The 23,348-nt window shown below is 38.7% G+C and overlaps 1 protein-coding gene across 1 annotated transcript in view; it reads right to left on the bottom strand.

Moving 5' to 3' along the window:
- The window catches only part of LOC124269839 (E3 ubiquitin-protein ligase COP1-like), a 39,109-nt gene extending 18,000 nt beyond the window's left edge, over positions 1-21,109 (bottom strand). Inside the window, 5 exon segments of the mRNA XM_046704875.1 lie at positions 3,280-3,393; positions 4,284-4,348; positions 5,043-5,140; positions 9,455-9,514; positions 20,792-21,109. Of these exon segments, the coding sequence (XP_046560831.1) occupies positions 3,280-3,393; positions 4,284-4,348; positions 5,043-5,140; positions 9,455-9,514; positions 20,792-20,898 (444 nt within the window). The 5' untranslated portion in view covers positions 20,899-21,109.
- Positions 21,110-23,348: the final 2,239 nt, after the last annotated feature.

Below are 23,348 nucleotides of genomic sequence, written 5' to 3'. Positions count from 1 at the left end.
CAGATGATAAGGGGCATACTTCACTCAGATGATAAGGGACATACTTCCTTCAGATGATAAGGGACATACTTCACTCAGATGATAAGGGACATACTTCACTCAGATGATAAGGGACATAACTAATTCAGATGATAAGGGGCATAATTCACTCAGATGATAAGGGACATACTTCACTCAGATGATAAGGGGCATACTTCACTCAGATGATAAGGGACATACTTCACTCAGATGATAAGGGGCATACTTCACTCAGATGATAAGGGGCATACTTCACTCAGATGATAAGGGGCATACTTCACTCAGATGATAAGGGACATACTTCACTCAGATGATAAGGGACATACTTCACTCAGATGATAAGGGACATACTTCACTCAGATGATAAGGGGCATACTTCACTTCAGATGATAAGGGACATACTTCACTCAGATGATAAGGGGCATACTTCACTCAGATGATAAGGGGCATACTTCACTCATGATAAGGGACATAATTTCACTCAGATGATATAAGGGGCATACTTCACTCAGATGATAAGGGACATACTTCACTCAGATGATAAGGGGCATACTTCACTCAGATGATAAGGGCATACTTCACTCAGATGATAAGGGATAAGGGACATACTTCTCAGATGATAAGGGACATACTTCACTCAGATGATAAGGGGCATACTTCACTCAGATGATAAGGGGCATACTTCACTCAGATGATAAGGGACATACTTCATTCAGATGATAAGGGACATACTTCACTCAGATGATAAGGGACATACTTCACTCAGATGATAAGGGGCATACTTCACTCAGATCACTTCAGATGATAAGGGGCATACTTCACTCAGATGATAAGGGGCATACTTCACTCAGATGATAAGGACATACTTCACTCAGATGATAAGGGGCATACTTCACTCAGATGATAAGGGGCATACTTCACTCAGATGATAAGGGGCATACTTCACTCAGATGATAAGGGGCATACTTCACTCAGATGATAAGGGGCATACTTCACTCAGATGATATGGGGACATTCACTTCAGATGATAAAGGAGATGATACTTCACTCAGATGATAAGGGGACATACTTCCTCTCAGATGATATATACTTCACTCAGATGATAAGGGGCATACTTCACTCAGATGATAAGGGACATACTTCACTCAGATGATAAGGGGCATACTTCACTCAGATGATAAGGGGCATACTTCACTCAGATGATAAGGGACATACTTCACTCAGATGATAAGGGGCATACTTCATTCACTCAGATGATAAGATGATATACTTCCACTCAGATGATAAGGGACATACTTCACTCAGATGATAAGGGACATACTTCACTCAGATGATAAGGGGCATACTTCACTCAGATGATAAGGGGCATACTTCACTCAGATGATAAGGGGCATACTTCCACTCAGATGATAAGGGGCATACTTCACTCAGATGATAAGGGCATAATTCCACTCCAGATGATAAAGGACATACTTCACTCAGATGATAAGGGACATACTTCACTCAGATGATATAGGGGATGATATGGGGCATACTTCACTCAGATGATAAGGGGCATAATTCACTTCAGATGATAAGGGGCATACTTCACTCAGATGATAAGGGACATACTTCACTCAGATGATAAGGGGCATAATTCACTCAGATGATAAGGGGCATACTTCACTCAGATGATAAGGGACATACTTCACTCAGATGATAAGGGACATACTTCACTCAGATGATAAGGGACATACTTCACTCAGATGATAAGGGGCATACTTCACTCAGATGATAAGGGGCATACTTCACTCAGATGATAAGGGGCATACTTCCTTCAGATGATAAGGGACATACTTCACTCAGATGATAAGGGGCATACTTCACTCAGATGATAAGGGCATACTTCACTCAGATGATAAGGACATACTTCACTCAGATGATAAGGATACTTCACTCAGATGATAAGGGGGCATACTTCCACTCAGATGATAAGGGATATACTTCATGATATCACTTCACTCAGATGATAAGGGGCATACTTCACTCAGATGATGATAAAACTCAGATACTTCACTTCAGATGATAAGGCATACTTCCACTCAGATGATAAGGGACATACTTCACTCAGATGATAAGGGCATACTTCACTCAGATGATAAGGGGCATACTTCACTCAGATGATAAGGGACATACTTCCTTCAGATGATAAGGGACATACTTCACCTCAGATGATATAGGGCATACATAACTTCACTCAGATGATAAGGACATACTTCACTTCAGATGATAAGGGGCATACTTCATTCAGATGATAAGGACAGATGATAAGGGGCATACTTCCTCAGATGATAAAGGGCATACTTCACTCAGATGATAAGGAGCATACTTCACTCAGATGATAAGGCATACTTCACTCAGATGATAAGGGCATACTTCACTCAGATGAGATGGCATAATACTCAGATGATAAGGGGCATACTTCACTCAGATGATAAGGACATAATTCACCAGATGATATAGGGCATAATTCACTCAGATGATAAGGGGCATACTTCACTCAGATGATAAGGGACATAATTCCACTCAGATGATAAGGGGCATACTTCACTCAGATGATAAGGGACATACTTCATTCAGATGATAAGGGGCATACTTCACTCAGATGATAAGGGGCATACTTCACTCAGATGATAAGGGGCATACTTCACTCAGATGATAAGGGGCATAATTCATTCAGATGATAAGGGGCATACTCCACTCAGATGATAAGGGCATACATACTCCACTCAGATGATACATAATTCATTCAGATGATAAGGGGCATATTCACTGATAAGGGCATACTTCATCCAGATGATAAGGGGCATACTTCACTCAGATGATAAGGGCATAATTCATTCAGATGAGATAATAATGGGCATAATTCAGATGATAAGGGACTCAGATGATAAGGGCATACTTCACTCAGATGATAAGGGGCATACTCCACTCAGATGATAAGGGGCATACTTCACTCAGATGATAAGGGACATAATTCCTTCAGATGATAAGGAGCATTCTTCACTCAGATGATGAGGGGTATATTTCACAGCCTCCAAAGTTACCAAAGCTAGTCATATTATTCAGATTTCTAAAAACATCCAACACTGAAATATATCAAAATACATTAAAACAGATCTTCTGCTTATAAACAAAAGTTCCCCTGATGCAAATCTGAGCGTTACTAGTGTTCCCAGAAAAGAAGTGATCAACCAGCTCATCTTACAAGCAGGTACTTACAGCTTCTAGTTGTTGCTTCTTGTGTACCAAGAACTCCAGCAGCTGGTTGACATTAGCAAGGTCAAGGTTATCTTCCGACACCAAGTCTACCAAATCAGCAGGACCAGGACAAGTCTAGAAAACATATTTCTATACAAATACACACATCCAAAGATACATATAAAATCACAATAAGTATCACAATGTAAACCATGACATAAGCAATCTATATCTAGGGTGAAGGTTAAAATGTGTGAGTTATGCAGACCTTGGACCTTTACCTCTTTGCTGAAACCCATAAACAAAAGGACTTTATTACATGTCCAGGGCATGATCTACATGTCCTCGGTACCAGGTCTCTTCTCTCACATGATTGATTCTTATCCACTTCCATGTCATGTCACTGTCAAAGAACCCCTTTTCCTGCACTTCCATGCCATAGTGACATTGGATGAAACAACCCAATAATCATAATCTGGGTCAATCTGGGACTGGAAACAATGATCATGTATTCTGGCAGGCCTTAAGAGTGCAACCATAAATAATGCTGGCTGATTTGTCTTCAGCTCCAGTCATGTTTTGCTGATGTAGGAAGCTACAATCAGCAATGTTCCAGCTGTATGATGGTGGTCAATGATCAAATCTTGACCAGACAATCCAGTGATTGACAACATAAGCATCCGTCTACGCAGTCAGGATACGGTGATATGCATCAACCAACTCAGAGGAACTGATCACTTGATTCTATTAGTGTCCTCTTATGAGTGAGTGAGTAAGTGAGTGAGTTGGGTTTTACGCTGCTTTTTGCAATATTCCAGCAATATCACAGTGGGGGACACCAGAACTGGGCTTCACACATTGTGCCCATGTGGGGAATTGAACCCTGATCTTCCGCGTGATGAGGGAACGCAGTCTCCTCTTATGACAAGCATGGGTTAGTGAAGTCTATTTCTGACCTCGATCCTGAACTTCTAACCTAGATTTGAACACAAAATGAAATGTTTCATAGCAGTGACAAATCTCACCTGTTGCTCAATTTTGATTTTCTTTTCTTCCTGTTTCCCTTTGTATTTGAGAATCAGTTCGTTCACTGAAACAAGTATCACAAAATGTAACACACAGCAAGATCATGGTGCACTGTCTTGCACAGATGCATTTAAAATAGATCAGACAGAATCCTCAAAGGTTATTCAATCTCATCTTCTTCATCAGGGATATATCTACTGGCAGTATAAGCATGATAAGGAAACGTAACATAACCTTTATGCCTTTAATATATGGTTCCTTGGTAACCTGTTGGACAGACAAGCCAATTCAACAAACAGGAAGCAAACACCCACCCACCAGTGACGTAACACCATACTGAACAAGAGTGAGTGAGTGAGAATAGCTTTTCACCGCTTTTAGCAATATTCCAGCAATATCATGGCAGGGGACACCAGAAATGGGTTTCACACATTGTACATATGTGGGGAGTTGAACCCAGGTCTTCGGCAACGATGAGCGAACGCTTTAACCACTAGGCTATCCCACCTCCCCCACTGAGTCCACCCCACATTAGTTATTATATAACCTAGCATGGACCAGACAAACCACTGATATTGTGAACATCCCTACGTTAGGCTACAATGGCACACAATACACCAAATCAAAGCCTGATCACTTGTTGCTACCTGAGACATGTATAGGTTTCTGGGGGCAAAACCAAACCCAGAAACCACATAGTGTAACCCCAAGCTGGTAACTCCTTCAGCTTCACAGCACCTGTCCAAGGAGTGACTTACATGTAAAGTTTGGGAAGATATGCTCTGCATTGTCGATGATGTAGTTACACTTGGGACACCTGTTGGTCTTCTCAAGGCACTGCTTTATACACTTGAAGCTGAAAATAGATACAGGTGAAGTCAGGTGAAATGGTATAGGCAGTGTAGGAAAGATAGAAAATCCCAACGTCCACAGGACGGGTGAATTTTGTGGAGGACGGTTAAAATATCTAGTCCTGTCCTCCTCATGTCGGGTCAATTTTAGCAAACCAATGACATATATAAAGATTATAACCTTTTTGAATATATTACTGCCAAAGGTGTTTTATTTATATTTGAGGACAGGCTAGATTTTGGCAGGACTGGTAAAAAATTCCTGCCCTGCCTGTGATTAGGGACGATTTTCTACATCTTTCCTACACTGTATAGGGTTTAACAATTTCTCACAGATTACTGCAAGAAGGATTGCGTGTGTGTGCTTGAGCTTCCATGTGTGTGGATACCATGTCCATTAAGACATACCATGTTCTCCATGCTCATGAAGTTCATTAGATGTAGTCTTACATTTACGACACTGGGCACAACTGTTTAAATAATGAAAAAGTTGAAAAATGAAGATTTTGAATGTTAAACAGAATTTGACCATTTGAATTGAATAGTAGTGATTAAGTTGGGTTTCATGCCGCTTTTAGCAATATTCCAGCAATATCAAAGCGATCTGGACTGAATAGCATTTGTCTTTTGGTATCAAAGACAAAAACACTAAAGGGTTTGTGATAATACTTTGTCAGCTGGGACATTGTAGTGTCTGGAGATCTTAAATGAAGACAACCAGCTCAACTGGGACATTGTAGTGTCTGGTGATCTTAAATGAGTAGATCAAGCTCAACTGGGACATTGTAGTGTCTGGTGATCTTAAATGAGTAGACAAGCTCAACTGGGACATTGTAGTGTCTGGTGATCTTAAATTAGTAGAACAAGCTCAACTGGGACATTGTACTGTCTGGTGATCTTAAATGAGTAGAACAAGCTCAACTGGGACATTGTAGTGTCTGGTGATCTTAAATGAGTAGAACAAGCTCAACTGGGACATTGTAGTGTCTGGTGATCTTAAATTAGTAGAACAAGCTCAACTGGGACATTGTACTGTCTGGTGATCTTAAATGAGTAGAACAAGCTCAACTGGGACATTGTAGTGTCTGGTGATCTAAAATGAGTAGAAAACAAGCTCAAGTAGAACAAGCTCAACTGGGACATTGTAGTGTCTGGTGATCTAAAATGAGAACCATTGCTGTCTGGTTCTTAAATGAGGAAAACAAGCTCAACTGGGATATTGTAGTGTCTGGATATCTAAAATGAGTACAACAAGCTCAACTGGGACATTGTAGTGTCTGGTGATCTTAAATGAGTAGAACAAGCTCAACTGGGACATTGTAGTGTCTGGTGATCTTAAATGAGTAGAACAAGCTCAACTGGGACATTGTAGTGTCTGGTGATCTTAAATGAGTAGAACAAGCCAAACTGGGATATTGCAGTGTCTGGTGATCTAAAATGAGGAAAACAAGCTCAGTTCTTAAATGAGTAGAACAAGCTCAACTGAAATATTGTAGTGTCTGGTGATCTTAAATGAGGACAAGCTCAATTGGGACATTGTAGTGTCTGGTGATCTTAAATTAGTAGAACAAGCTCAACTGGGACATTGTACTGTCTGGTGATCTTAAATGAGTAGAACAAGCTCAACTGGGACATTGTAGTGTCTGGTGATCTTAAATGAGTAGAACAAGCTCAACTGGGACATTGTAGTGTCTGGTGATCTTAAATGAGTAGAACAAGCTCAACTGGGACATTGTAGTGTCTGGTGATCTTAAATGAGTAGAACAAGCTCAACTGGGACATTGTACTGTCTGGTGATCTTAAATGAGTAGAACAAGCCAAACTGGGATATTGCAGTGTCTGGTGATCTAAAATGAGGAAAACAAGCTCAGTTCTTAAATGAGTAGAACAAGCTCAACTGGGACATTGTAGTGTCTGGTGATCTAAAATGAGAACCAGCTCAGTTCTTAAATGAGGAAAACAAGCTCAACTGGGATATTGTAGTGTCTGGATATCTAAAATGAGTACAACAAGCTCAACTGGGACATTGTAGTGTCTGGTGATCTTAAATGAGTAGGACAAGCTCAATTGGGACATTGTAGTGTCTGGTGATCTTAAATGAGTAGAACAAGCTCAACTGGGACATTGTAGTGTCTGGTGATCTTAAATGAGTAGAACAAGCCAAACTGGGATATTGCAGTGTCTGGTGATCTAAAATGAGGAAAACAAGCTCAGTTCTTAAATGAGTAGAACAAGCTCAACTGAAATATTGTAGTGTCTGGTGATCTAAAATGAGAACCAGCTCAGTTCTTAAATGAGGAAAACAAGCTCAACTGGGACATTGTAGTGTCTGGAGATCTAAAATGAGGAGAACAGGCTCAACTGGGACATTGTAGTGTCTGGTGATCTAAAATGAGGAGAACCAGCTCAGTTCTTAAATGAGGAGAAGAAGCTTAACTGGGACATTGTAGTGTCTGGAGATCTTAAATGAGGAGAAGAAGCTCAACTGGGACATTGTAGTGTCTGGAGATCTTAAATGAGGAGAAGAAGCTCAACTGGGACATTGTAGTGTCTGGAGATCTTAAATGAGGAAAACATGCTCAACTGGGACATTGTAGTGTCTGGAGATCTTAAATGAGGAGAACAAGCTCAACTGGGACATTGTAGTGTCTGGAGATCTAAAATGAGGAGAACAGGCTCAACTGGGACATTGTAGTGTCTGGTGATCTAAAATGAGGAGAACCAGCTCAGTTCTTAAATGAGGAGAAGAAGCTCAACTGGGACATTGTAGTGTCTGGTGATCTAAAATGAGGAGAACAGGCTCAACTGGGACATTGTAGTGTCTGGTGATCTAAAATGAGGAGAACAAGCTCAACTGGGACATTGTAGTGTCTGGTGATCTTAAATGAGGAGAACAAGCTCAACTGGGACATTGTAGTGTCTGGTGATCTTAAATGAGGAGAACAGGCTCAACTGGGACATTGTAGTGTCTGGTGATCTAAAATGAGTAGAACCAGCTCAGTTCTTAAATGAGGAGAACCTCAACTGGGACATTGTAGTGTCTGGTGATCTAAAATGAGTAGAACCAGCTCAGTTCTTAAATGAGGAGAAACTCAACTGGGACATTGTAGTGTCTGGTCATCTAAAATGAGGAGAACCAGCTCAGTTCTTAAATGAGGAGAAACTCAACTGGGACATTGTAGTGTCTGGTGATCTAAAATGAGGAGAACCAGCTCAGTTCTTAAAGGAGTAGAAGAAGCTCAACTAGGACATTGTAGTGTCTGGTGATCTTAAATGAGGAGAACCAGTTGGCCAGGACATTGTAGGATATGTCCAATCACTGTAGCTGTGTGTCAGGAGGTGAGGATGTCAGGATGAATCACATCCATTATCCAAGCTGTAGTCTACACTGACATTCACTACAAAGTAGGCTTGACACCTAAAACTTCTGAATCAGGGAAATTATTAAGCCCTTGCTCACTCATCTGTAGATACCTCAAATAAGGATCTTGGTCCTCAAATAAGGATCTTGGTCTTCCAGAGAGTAAAGTTCATATTCACAGAGTATTCATCATTTATAGTCAATTAAGCAATTTACCATTTTCTGAAAGGAAAATGCCTGATAAAACCTCACATCATAAAAGTAGAGTGTCTCTGGGAACACACAAGAATGTTCACTCTCAAGATGTTATGGTCAGAAACATGTGATGATTACAAGCTCTACTTTGTATAATTCCTTCTTTTCTTCAAATATGATCACGCTAGCTTATACTGGCAAATAATATCATGCACAGTCTTTTGGGAATAAACTATCAAACTGATCTGTAATGCACAAATCAGAATATAAAAATCTGTAGATTTAAGTGGACATTGGTGGAGTGACTTGGAGTGAGCGAGTTTAGTTTTACGCCATTTTTAGCATTTTCCAGCAATATCACGGCAAGGAACACCAGAAATGGCTTCACACGTTGTATCCATGTGGGGATTCAAACCAAGGTCTTCGGTGTGACGAGTGAACACTTTAACCAGTGGGCTACCTCACCGCCCCTGAGTGACTTGGAGACAAACTTAACAAGAAGTACCAGATGCCAGCAGCAAAGTCTGCATTACAACCATCAATATGACAACCCTAATTATTAAAAAGGTTTGTACTCTGCCCAATGTTGGCACTTAGTGCAACAAAATTTCTTCTCCCTATTTTCTAACCTCAAAATCTGTCATACAATCTTACGTCACAATCTACTCAACTTTGTCATAAAAACATTCTCTTGAAATGATTGTTAATACTGAAGAAATTCTGTTTAATGGACCAAATCAAACATGATAAAACATTTACTTACCAAAACGTATGTCCACATTTGGTCATATGAGCCTCTTCAATTATATCAAAGCACACTGGGCTGAAATAAATAAAAACATCAGTTTTAAAAAGTCAGACAGGCAATGACATTTCCCACACAGAAACATGTGGCCAATTCTGCCCTTATTGATTGTCCCTGAGCATGCTGAGAAAAGAATGTGTCCATTCTGTATTGAGGAAAACACACACAACGGGAAAACTGAGCGGTATTGGGGAGGTCCAAGCTTTGTCCTACGAAGACAGTTAGCAGACTTCTTGATCATGTTTTTACGCTAAGATACTTTAAAGTTACTTTTCTGTTAGTAAAAATTATTAGGAATTGTTCTTTTTTTAGAGAGTGTAGCAAATTCTTGGTCATAATAAAGCATTGTGTGGATAAGTGATTCCCTTTTTTCGCTATACTTCTTACATATTACATGGTGTTGCTCATCGCTATACTTCTTACATATTACATGGTGTTGCTCATCGCTATACATATTACATGGTGTTGCTCTGCTATACATATTACATATTACATGTGTTGCTCATCGCTATACTTCTTACATACATGGTTTGCTCATGGTGTTGCTCATTCATGGTGTTGCTACTTACTTACATATTACATGGTGTTGCTCATCGCTATACTTCTTACATATTACATGGTGTTGCTCATCGCTATACTTCTTACATATTACATGGTGTTGCTCATCGCTATACTTCTTACATATTACATGGTGTTGCTCATCGCTATACTTCTTACATATTGTTGCTTCATGGTGTTGCTGTTGCTCATCGCTATACTTCTTACATATTACATGGTGTTGCTTACATCACTTGCTATACTTCTTACATATTACATGGTGTTGCTCATCTATACTTACATATATACATGGTGTTGCTCTATCGCTATACTTCTTACATATTACATGGTGTTGCTCATCATACTATACTGGTCTTGCCCATATTACATGGTGTTGCTCATCGATATACTTCTTACATATTACATGGTGGCTCCATANTTGCTCATCGCTATACTTCTTACATATTACATGGTGTTGCTCATCGCTATACTTCTTACATATTACATGGTGTTGCTCATCGCTATACTTCTTACATATTACATGGTGTTGCTCATCGCTATACTTCTTACATATTACATGGTGTTGCTCATCGTTGCAGGTTTTCTTATATTTTCCAGTTTCAATTTTGAGTTTATGATGACTTAACCGTAGTTTTGAAAAATGTGATCTATGAGCTTTGTTTTTACAATGAACATGTTGTATTTATCAAATATTTATACAATTAGTGGGTATGTTTGAGATGATTTGAGCAGGACAGGCTACACATGACTAGGACTGGTAATACCTACAAACTGCAATATGCTTGGGAAAAAATACATTCATTTATTTTCCTGTGTTCAGGTATTTCATGTGAAACATGTATAACAACTTTCATTGTTATTCGTATTGTTTAAACATAATAAAATCTGCACAGGAATTCATTCACAAATGATGTCTCCCTTGAAATTGATTGATAAATTGACAGAAATATGGATGTGATTCTGTTAGTCGGCCCTGATAACTTTCACACTGGAATATATACTTAGAACATAATAGGATCCGGAAGCACAATTAGTGTCACTCACTGTCAAACACTTCAGCTCCAATATATTACAATATGTAATACAATGCAAATACCAACATATTGCAATACAATTTTTTTGCCAAAAAAACCCAGCCCCGTGCACAACGAGAACACAAGGTGGGTGGTTACAGTCTGTCAATTATGAAGGCTATTCTCTTGTCTGGAGGTTTTCCTGGGCCACAAGTGTTTGATCTCCCACTATGTTTGCACAAAGCCATGATGTAGGTAACCCTTGACCCTGTGGGACAGGCTGAAGTCTCTCAGATCCCTGAGGGACACACATAGACCTGGACCATGCCTTGGGACATCTCCATTTACTGTTTCATCACACACGTTCTGGTTCTTGCTAGATGTCTAGATGATTGAAATAGTCAAGCTCACATATGCAATGAGGAAATAGCTTTTATTTTTTTTTATAGAATGACTTTTAAAGGATCATACACAGTGGATTCCCTAATGTATATCAAATCAAATCAAATCAAATCAAATATATTTATTGTGCAAACGTTCCATACAGACTGACTGACTGAGTTTAGTTTTACGCCGCTTTTAGCAATATTCCAGCAATATCACGGCGGGGAACACCAGAAATGGGCTTAACACATTGTACCCATGTGGGGAATCGAACCCGGGTCTTCGGCGAGACGAGTTCCATACAGAAACAGTGACAATATTCTATAAACTACATAAACAAGATATATAATAAAACTATTTTCAGGGCTCTGGAACACAAATAGGTAATCAAACTGCCATTGGAAGTTGACCTTAATTCGACTCAAAGTGAAATACTGCATGATGAAAGTTTACATAAATTTATAATATAATCATTTGAGAAAACATAAAAGGCAACCACCACAAACATGAAACAGGATGCCTTCACTTCAGGTGTCTCAATGCTTCAGTGAAAGGTTTTCACGGGAGACATTCCTGGTAAATATGAAGTTAATTAACATGTTCAAAAACCATGTTTGTCTGTCAATTATCTCTAATTTCATATTGCATATCATTATAACAATTAACTATCCTTCTAATTACAGACATTACCTCAAGTTTCACAGAGGATTCTAATAATGGTGTCTAGACACTAGCAATAATGGTGTCTAGACACTAGCCTGTGGAGGACACACCCTCTTGACAAAAGGCAATGTTTGAAATCATGAACAAATGGACTAAACAGTTTTCAGTGAGTTTAGTTTTAAACTGCTTGCATTCCAGCAATACTATCACAGCAGGGGACACCAGAAATAGGCTTCACACATTGTAGTAAATTGTACCCACGTTGGGAATTGAACCTGGGCCTTCGGCATGACGAGCAAAAGCTTTAACCACTAGGCTACCCCACCAGCCCCAATTCTCAGAAGTTGCTATTACAGGTATGAATGTATTCTGAAGACAAAGGACTGTTTTAATCAGGACCTGTTACTTGGTGGAAGTCAGACACCCTTGACACAGTGATCTTGGAACTAGTTGTGTTCTGTAGTAAATTAACTGAATATATTGAAAACTCACTTAAGTTGAAGATTCCATAATTGAACACAAAAACTCTGCCCATTCAACCCTGAGATAATTTTATGAACTTATAGAAAATCATAAATCTGCCTTATTCATGTTAAACACTAGTTGCAACAACTGTTGCAGTGCTAAGTAGTAACTTGTCGTAATATCATGATTTGGCCAGCCTAATCAACCAATGGATCATTAAACTAATTGGTCAATTAGGACTTTTGCTGTTATTACAGCACTGTGATCACTGTATGTAATCACTAGGTTTGTTTCCAAACCGATGAACAAGATTTCAAACAATTAACATGAGAAAACATCTGAAGAGGGAAAAGTTTAACTTTAATATTGCAGCTGATGCAATGTGGCCTCTATGATCTTACATTAGTTACAAGAAAACATTGGTATATTGTAACCACTGCTGCTGAAGCTAATATACCCATGATCGGAATGCTGATAGCTGAGGATATTCCAGCTGCTTGTTGCATAGCAGAGTAATATCCAACAGGCAACTGTTTCTGTGCTAAAACAAACAGTGAGTGAGTGAGTTTAGTTTTATGCCGCACTCACCAATATTACAGCTAAATGGTGGCGGTCTGTAAATGATCGAGTCTGGACCAGACAATTCAGTGTTTAACAGCATGAGCATCGATCTGCGCAATTGGGAACCGATGACGTGTCAACCAAGTCATCGAGCCTGACCACCTGATCCCGTTAGTCGCCTCTTACGACAAGCATGGGTTACTGAAGATCAATTCTAACCCGGATCTTCACGGGTCAGAGTGAGTGAGAGAGTGAGTGAGTCTGAGGCAGGATGGAATGTTCCTTGGAACTATATCATATCATAGCTTGTCATGTGGGAGGAAAGCATGAAACTCATATGCACTTTCCACTTTTTGTAAAACCCTTCAGCCACAATATGGTGCTGACAGAACGATATAACAGACGGGATTCTAGGACAGTTAATGTGAGATTTCAACTTTTGAGCCCATATATACTTAAAGGCAAACACTAACTTATTTTTAGACATAAAATAGACCAAACAAAATTCAAAACTGATGGAATGCAGACTTAAAGCACATACAAAATAGTTTTGGTCAGTATCAACATGAACCAAATTCAGGGGGGAGGATTCTTCAGTAAAACAACGATCATACACAGCATTTTGACCTGGACTAGGGATGGAGAATGTCAAATCTTTCACTCGACTTAAATTAGGATGTAGCGACTTGAAAACTAATAAGTCAAGTGTGATAGACACATCTATGAGGACCCTTCCTGTTCCTGCAGTTTGATATCCAAATTCATACTTTCATAACATGGTGTTTAACCTCATTTCTGTACTTAATGGAAATTCTGATGAATCAAAAGGTTTTCGCATCCGTTCAAGAATGGAAATTCTGCAAATGTGAATCAAAAGGTTTTCGCATCCGTTCATGATTTCATAAATGAGACAAAAAAAAGATTTAAAATTGATCACTAAAATGTTTATGTAGCTTTTTCCTCATTCCCAACACACCTCCATCATATTCACTGGTATTATCTACTATATATTTGTACTAATGTACTATTTTTCATTTGTGATTTACATATTACTGAAGAGGTATTTGAAGACTTGTTTACCAAGCCAGCCCTTAGTAATGTACAGACATGAATATGTTTAAAGCAATTCCCAAATTCATATACACTAAGTAATAACTAATGTTACCACTGTGTACTTGACTTGTAATTCTCTGATAATTTGCCTGTTAAAGAAGAAAAAGCTCTAATCCTTAGGTTTACAATACAGACAGACTTTATGGATAACAACGTCTTAATTCATGAGGACAAAAATAGAGATAACAGATACAGATTCTTGTACCGTTGTCAAGCAATTTGCTTGACAATGGTACAAGAATCTGTATCAAAATGTCGCACTCACAACAAACAAAGTTGTTATCCATAAAGTTTGTCTATTTTGTACTTCCCATCTATTAAAACGCCACTCAAAGAAGAAACTTAGTTTTACAGTATTGCAATAAATACAACCTAGTAAACAATCTAGATTACAGTAATTAAACAATAAATAACATTAAAATAATAAAATTCCTCCAAATTAAAGAAAATAAACTAAAAGGATTGCCAATTTAAAAAAGAACAACTTTAGCTGAGAATCCAAGGTAAATGCCTTTTAATACTCTGGATAACATGACCCTTCAAGTCCCTAACTAGGTACATGTGTACCCCAACAGTGATGCTGAATCCCCTCCCAACACTGGCCTGACCAGTCCTCCCACCATACAGAGGAAGTCCCCTGTAAGCTGAGGTAACCAAATCTGCAGGCAAATGCCAGGCCTATTATATGGTAAAGGAGGAAGTTGGGGAGAGAATTCACAGGATACTTGACAGAACTGCCGAGACAGGAAGTCATTTTATCTCCTCTCAGAATGACTACTTGCTAAAACAATCATCTAGCACCAACAACTTCCGGAACAAGCTTGGTCTTCTCAGCCAGTCTGCAAACAGGTTGCAGGAAACACAGCACAAGGTAAACAAGGTCAAACCATTAAAAAACATATTGCTAAAATGTGTGTTGATTATTGTATTTGAACTTAATAATTGATATAATACCTGACATCCACCCACACTTTAAGCTTTTCAGTGAGATGCAGGATTCTAACCATGCTAACAAATTCCCCATGGGATACCAGAGAAATCAGCTTAAAACGTTTCAAGAGCCATCTCTGACTTCAGGTATGCATAATGTCCGAGACAGAATATCTTTGCACCCAACACCACTTCAGAACATTCCCGGTTTTTAAATGAGGAACTGAACAATGTTTCTGTGGGCTCAAAACAAGATTTTTCAAAACAGTGAGGTGAGGTAAGGTGAAATGGGTAACGTCGTACTTAAGACTATTTCGCTCATTTGACGACGTGCATGCATTTGTATGTGTGGCTGCTTGTACTAGCCCAGATTTCACCCCACCCAGACACATTGTACTGACGCCGAGCCTACCAGTCCTTGTTGTACCCATTAATGTTGAGAACCAGGCAGGGACCAACAAGTACAATATTTTATTTTTAACATCTTTTGGTATGACACGGCTGGGGATCGAACCCGCAACCTTCCGTTCTCAGAGCAGACGCTCTAACCTCTACACCATGCAGGCGGTTTCCAAAAAAGTGAATGAGCCATTTCTTTTGTAAAACCAAAAGACAAATTATGTTTCTTGGGGGGACAATTTAGAAAAGAAAAAACACACATTTTGTATACTAAGAAATATTCCCGCTTTTTCATCACTGAGGCTACCGATCCCGCTTTGGATTTTTAAATCACCTATACCCAAAATTGTGTACTTCTGAAGGTACGTTTGTGTTCAATGCCAATTTTCTCCAAATCAGAGCAATAAAAAAATGAAGCGGAATTTTTAGAAAACTGACAACTGACACATATCCATCAACCATGTTCACTCATGTATATCTGATGTGTCCTTCTGTTGCATCTGTGATGGAGGCGTCAGATGCTGCCGCCGATGTATTGTAACTGAGCAAACCATCTGATGCTAATGAGATTGAAGTTCACTACTAGCCGATAGGCTTCTCTTGTTACACAGTAGTCAGTCACAACATGACTTTACAGTGAGTCATGAAGAATTAGTCACATGTTTATGAATTTATCACAGAGCCCTGACAAACACAGATATATAGAAGTTCACTGACTTGCCACATGCAAAATATTGTGTCCAATACTCATAAAAATTCAAAATGGGTCTATACAATTATCACTAAAAGATACTACATAAATGTATGTTTGAATCATTAAAGTCAAGTCCGGTCTGGAATGTATGTTGATTTTTTGTTAGTTTGTTGTTTAACGCTGCAGTCGGCTATATTTCAGCCGTATGGTGTCGGTCTGACAATAATTGAGTTTGGAGCAGACTATTCAGTGATCAGCATCATGAGCATCGACTGATACCATGGGAATACAATAACGTGTGTCAACCAAGTCAGAAAGCATGACCAGACCAATCCCGTTCTAACAACACAAAGGCGTTGCGGAAGCCCAATTATAACCCGGATCTTCTTTGTTGAACTGACAAGACATGCATTATAACATTCAAATAATCCAAAACTTTAAAAGTTACAACTTTCAGTTTCCATAGTCGTGTTTCAAACAATGAATTCAGCATATGTACATAATGCCATTATGCATGTTGTCATTATATGTATCAGGTTGTGACATACAAATTGTCAAGATTGACACATCAGACTTTTATACTCAGGGTTGAGTGAGTGAGTAAGTGAGTGAGGTCAGTGAGTCAGTCAGCCAGTGAGTATGGTTTTACACCACTTTTAGCAATATTACAACAATATCAATGCACAGGACATCAGAGATGGGCTTCACATACTGACCCATGTGGGGAATCGAACCTGGGTCTTAGGGAGAGAATGCCTTAACCACTAGGCTACCCCAATACCCCTTAAGAGTAAGACAGCTGATCACTCTCTGATTTACTACAGTTTCATACCAGACCTGTTCCACAACTGGTTTGTCAAAACCATATTCAATCATAGACCCTTCTAAAACTCCAAACAATACCCAGTAAGCAGAGGCCCAATTAAGCTGCGTATCCGTGTAAAATATGCATAGAAAATTTCAAATTACACATTGAAAAATAATTGTTGCGTACCAATTACGCATTTAAAATGTTAGATACGCAAAAAGTTGAAAACAAATGCGTACAAACTATATTTATAAAAAATCGCTTGCGTAATGAAAGAGACATCGATTGCTATCAAGTTGTACTCTTAGTATAGGACAAGTGTTGTACTGTCAGTATAGGATGAGTGACTTTTTTTATGAAATCATTCCCATTATATTTAAGTTGGTTTTGATTAGGTATGACATAAGGCAGAACATACCTGCTTAGTAAACTTACTCAATGACATAATACCTAGGTGAGTAAAATGACTGAAATACACACATATTTGAAAGCAGTGGGTAACGGAAAATGAAATACCCACTCAACATTCAAAATACCCACTCCAACAAATTACAGTGGGTACAGTACCCACATGAGCTAAATCTTATCTGGAGCTCTGCATTAAGAATTGATTTTCAGCAACCCATGCTTGCATTACTTACAGACCACGGTCATATAGCTGGAATATTGCTGTGTGCAGTGTTACACTTAAACAACAACCAGACCAAACCACAGGACTAAATTACCTGCATCACTCGTTAGGCGTAAAAACCTTCTTTTCAACACCTCATTACAACCAACTAGAAGTTCAGTGAACTTCAGATAATATCATCTTTTTGCAGTGTTGAAAAAACAAGTCATTCATCTCAACAAGTTTGCCTGGTGGGGGCACTGCATGGTTCCTAAACACTCATTGATGTAAACAGCAGCCCCCCCTTAGATCCTGCTGATCCATACCATGATTACAGCAAAATGTTTGCACCTTGAACATTACTCTCACCTGGTTGGTTATGAAACAGATGCCTGTTATCACATCATCAACAACTTAGTTGACTGCTACAACATATGGTTTTTGAAGAGAAAAGAACCAAAGTGAAGACTTCCCACTGTTGAACTGAGCGATGTATAGTCAACATGCTTCAGTGGTCCCAAGTACAGAAGACAAAGACAACAGTTGCAAGCAAAGGGAGATTTTATCCTCATCATCTTGTGTATGGTGTCAAGTGGAACAGGGTTAGAAATCTCGTTCAAGAGTAATGCACATACACAGAGACATGCATGTAAGTCTGTATACGGCTGCTTGCACTCATCTAGACCATAGTGCCGGAACGAGATTTTATGTATCCAATGCTGAGTGAGTGAGTTGGGTTTTACACCGCTTTTACTATATTCCAGCATTATCACAACGGGGGACACCAGTCAAGCAGTACCAGGTCAATTTGACATAACTTTTAACCTTTGGTTACCCAAATACCAGGTGTAAAAAGACCCAACTGCATGTCTTAGAATTATTTCCTATACACATCCAGTAAGGGACATAACTCAAGTTCCATTTATTGTGGGGGTAAGTGGACACACCTCCTGAGATAAGATATTGTGTTCATGAATATGCATGAATATCAAAGTATTTCGTAATTAGTTTGATGGTTTCATGACAAAAACAGTGAGTGAATTTAGTTTTACGCCGCACTCAGCAATATTCCAGCTATATGGCAGCGGTCTGTAAATAACTAAGTCTGGACCAGACGATCCAGTGATTAACAGCTTAAGCATCGATCTGCACAACTGGGACAAAAGCAGAAAGATGTTTGTCACAGTAAGCATCAAGTGAGTGAGCTGGGTTTTATTATGTTTATGGTGAGGGACACCACAATTGGGCTTAACACATTGTACCGATGTGTGGATTTATTGTATAATATATCCACAATGGCACATCCCTGTTTTAATGTGTATAGTATCACTAAATAAATACCTTTTAAACTGTGCATATCAATGAAAATGACTGAATAAAAAAACAAAACATGCATATTAGTTTCACTAATTAACATTTTAGCCCCATAAATAAAGTTGAAACCAAAAACAAAGAACATTAATCAAATGGCTCTTGATATAAAATGCACAGTCAATAAACAAATAATAAAAATACTCAAAATCAATGGCTTATTCAATGACATTGCATGCCGCAATGAAAGATCACTGGACTGAAGGGGCTCATTACACTTGATGACCTGTTGCTATGTTTATATCACAGGGCAGTGTCCTGACTGTTTAGCTTACAACAAATTTCACTGAGTCAAAGTATATCTTACACGAGGGACCAGAGCTCCAGATAAGATTTAGCTCATGTGGGTACTGTACCCACTGTATTTTTTTGAGTGGGTATTATGAATGTTGAGTGGGTATTTCATTTTCCGTTACCCACTGCTTTCAAATATGTGCGTATTTCAGTCACTTTATTCACTATTACGTCATTGAGTAAGTTTACTAAGCAGGTATGTTCTGCCTTATGTCATACCTAATCAAAACCAACTTAAATATAATGGAAATGATTTCATACAAAATCAGTCATCCTATACTGACAGTACAACACTTGTCCTATACTAACAGTATAACTTGATAGCAATCAATGTCTTTTTCATTACGCAAGCCATTTTTATAAATATATTCCATACGCATTTGTTTTAAACTTTTTGCGTGTCTAACATTTTAAATGTGTAATTGATACGCAACAATTATTTTTCAATGCATAATTCTATGCGTATTTTACCCGGATACACAGCTTATCTGGGCCTCTGAGGGACTGAACTCTAAACATGTAAAACATGTAAATGTAACCTCTGCTGACATTTATATGGTTTGATAATACAAAACCACAAAACTGAAAGAAAAGAACTAGTGTAGCAGGGTGTGGTAATCATTCAAGTATTTCAACAGATGACACCCATACCTTGTTATCTCTTTCATCACGTGGACAAGCCACCAGACCTGATCAGAAGGTTCAAGATCCATCAAACAAACAGAAATATTCAAGGCTGATACACTGGCAACCAATGTATAGTTGAGCATGTTTATATTGAATTTGCTCAAGTAGACAAGGTGTCCAACCTCAGTCTAGACGGTCCATGGTTCGAATCCCATCATAGGCCTCAGGGTGAGTGAGTTTAGTTTTACACCACTTTTAGCAATAATCCAGGAATATCACAGTGGTAGACATTCACAGAAATAGGCTTCACGCATTGTACCGATGTGGGGAATTGAACCCCGGTCCTCGTAGTGACCAGCAAACGCTTTAACCACAAGGCTAAGCCACTGCCCCCAAAGGCCTCAGAAATTTTATGGCTGTTACATATAAACAAATAGTTGAAGGTGTTTGGTAAAATGCATTATTGTTGAAAATCAAGTTAATTATACACCTGTTGACAGTGACAACTGTCAGTTGACAAAACCATTATCATTAGCCTATGTTAACATTGACATATTAAGTATCATATTCACATTATACCATCAAAAAAAATTAACACAACAAAAAGAATACGCACTGAAAACAAAAGTGCATTCTTCTCATGAATTCTGCAAATAACGTTTATAACAGTAATCCATTATTTTCATAATTCTCTGCAATGGGGCTCTTCCTGGACAGGTGTAGAAAGTAACCCAGGGGGGAAGAAAGTTATACAGAATTCCCACGCAGGCCCCTGCATGCAAATTGAGACCTGATAAAGTCTTACCAGACGAAATCGTTGTCTTTGTCTTCATATGAGCCAACTATGCTACTGAAAACAGGAGTTTGCACTCGTTTTCTCCGGCGGGGCGGTTGTTGCGTTCTGCCTGCCATTGTCGATTAGGAGTCTCAAGTCAGGAGCAACACATCCAGCCTTGCTCGGCAAACAAAATAAAGTCAATCTGTGTCACCATTCTGTTGGTGTCAACAAAATCAAATAACAGAAAGCTAGTAAATGCACGCAGCTTTGAGGGTGCAAATACCAAACAACTTTAGTAAATCTAAGACAAAGTTGACCGGAAACTGTCTGTTTACTCCAGCTAAAATTGCATTTCCCAGTCTGAAACGCATGCGCTTCTGACAGGCAGGTAAAAAACTATTCCCCCAAAGATTTATCGTTATTGTGTTGGAATGAAACAACTTCTGTTGAACAAATTACACATGAGAAACTGAAACTGCTATTTTTTAAGTTTCACGTTTACTCGTTTGCGTGTCACGATATCTCTAATTCAAATTATCAGGGCGTATATAAAGTCTGTCTGTTGTAAACCAGGGTTGTGCGCAACAGCCATCGCAAGGTTTGTTATTTAGGTTACTTTTGGGCTAAGATCGCTTTGTAAAACGACATACAGTAATATTCAAATTTGTAGTCGCTATCTTTATTTGAGATTTAAATACCGGTATATAATTCAATAATAAAGCATACGACTTTATGGATAACAAGTTCTTGTTTCTTACATAGAGCGACGTTTTGGTGTAGGTTCTTACGCCGTGTTCAAGCTAAAATTAAATAAATATATAATTCATAGTATATAATTCATAGTCTATCTACATGATATCAGTTGGATATATATCGTTGCGGCTTCAGCTGGCGTATGTCATGTTATATAATTAGTCACGTGTTTGTGCCAATAATAAAGTGGTTATTGAATATGCCTCTGCTTTTCAAATAGAATAACTAAATTAGAATGATCACTTTCTTTAACATCAAACGATGTCAGCTTCAAGTGAATGGGAAGTCACTTTGTAGCAAGTTGCTTGAATTTTTTTAGTTTATTCTTTAACACCGCGCTTGGCAATATTCCAGCTATATGGCTCTGTAAATATACGAGTCTGGACCAGACAAGCCAGTGACCAACACCATGGGCATCGATCACTGTATTAAGAGTTCGTGAGTGATTAACAATGTCAATGTTGCATACAGCTGTACGACAGCTTTCGTCGACTTACAAGCAGTGAGTGAGTGAGGAGATACAATATATTACTGTAAAACTCAGTTACCTGTAGACTTATCCGCACTAGATGGAATTTGCAGTCGAAAGCTCGAACGCGCAGATTCACGGCATGCCTATCTCCATTCTACCATGACACAAGTAGCCGTGACCTCTCGTGGGTGTCAGTAAAGGGGGGTTTAAATAGTTTGGTCAAAAATGTCGCGTGGGTTTTCGAGCTGAATTAAGGAAACACCGAAAGTCGCTTTAAAATAACACTTTATGGTCGTTATGTTCATGTATTCTTTTTACTGAAATATTTTTACTTAGGAGATACAACTACAGTGACGTAGAATTTGAGGTCGCCTCTCTGTACTTCTCAGTGTTAATTTGGGCCCCAACGCTTTGGCGCCTTATACCTAATACCATCGAGCAATGGGTGACAATCGGCAGCCTTTTTAGGGATGGATATTTAGGCTAACCATTCGGCATCAAACATTTTCCAGTGTCATGATAAGATAACTGAAATCTTCAATATTCACATGACGTTTCACACCCGTGAAAATCCGGGTTAGAATTGGTCTTTAGCAACCCATACCTGTTGTAAGAGACGACAAACGGGATCAGGTGGGCAGGCTCGCTGACTTGGTTGACACATGTTGTGACCTTAAATGTAGAAAGGTCTTAAGTGTAGAATCATCATGAATAATGTCATCGTCTTCCAGTTGCGTAGACCTATGCTCATGCTGCAGATCACTGGATTGTCTGGTCCAGACTCGATATTTTACAGATCACCGTCATATAGCTGAAATATTGCTGATTGCGGCGTAAAACAAAATTAAACCCAAACAAATAAAACGTTTTTTAATAACCCAGTTTTTTAAAGCTTTTAGTCGATACCCTATAAATCGTATAAATATGATAAAATTTCGAATGTTATGTAGAATCAGAAACCATATGATAGATCTGGTCTCTGGTAGAACTGACCCACACAATGGGTGAGTGAGTGAGTTTAGTTTTACGCCGAGAATATGTTGATAGAAAATAAGAGCCGAACCAAAAGTACACAAGACTTTTTCAGATCGATCAGTGTACAGTATTTTTAGGCAAACCCCACACCCATTAGTAGGTAAGTATTCCTCACTGAAATCAGTACACAATAACGAAGAAACAAAAACATGCAATGGTTTGATGCGTTAACAAAGTCAAGTTTGAAGCAAATGATTATTATTCACGAAAATAACTTTGTTTACTAAAATACACAGTAATACTCCTTTTTTTGCAGATTGTACCGTTTTCTATTTCGCATGGTAATGAAATAGGTGCATACAGATGATAAAATGTATCAACTCG

The sequence above is a fragment of the Haliotis rubra genome, unplaced genomic scaffold (genome assembly GCF_003918875.1).
Source record: "Haliotis rubra isolate DU_JTF1 unplaced genomic scaffold, ASM391887v1 Scf148, whole genome shotgun sequence".
Classification (NCBI taxonomy): domain Eukaryota; kingdom Metazoa; phylum Mollusca; class Gastropoda; order Lepetellida; family Haliotidae; genus Haliotis; species Haliotis rubra.
The sequence above is the reverse complement of the archived record's forward strand: the minus strand, read 5'-3'. Positions and strand labels throughout refer to the sequence as shown.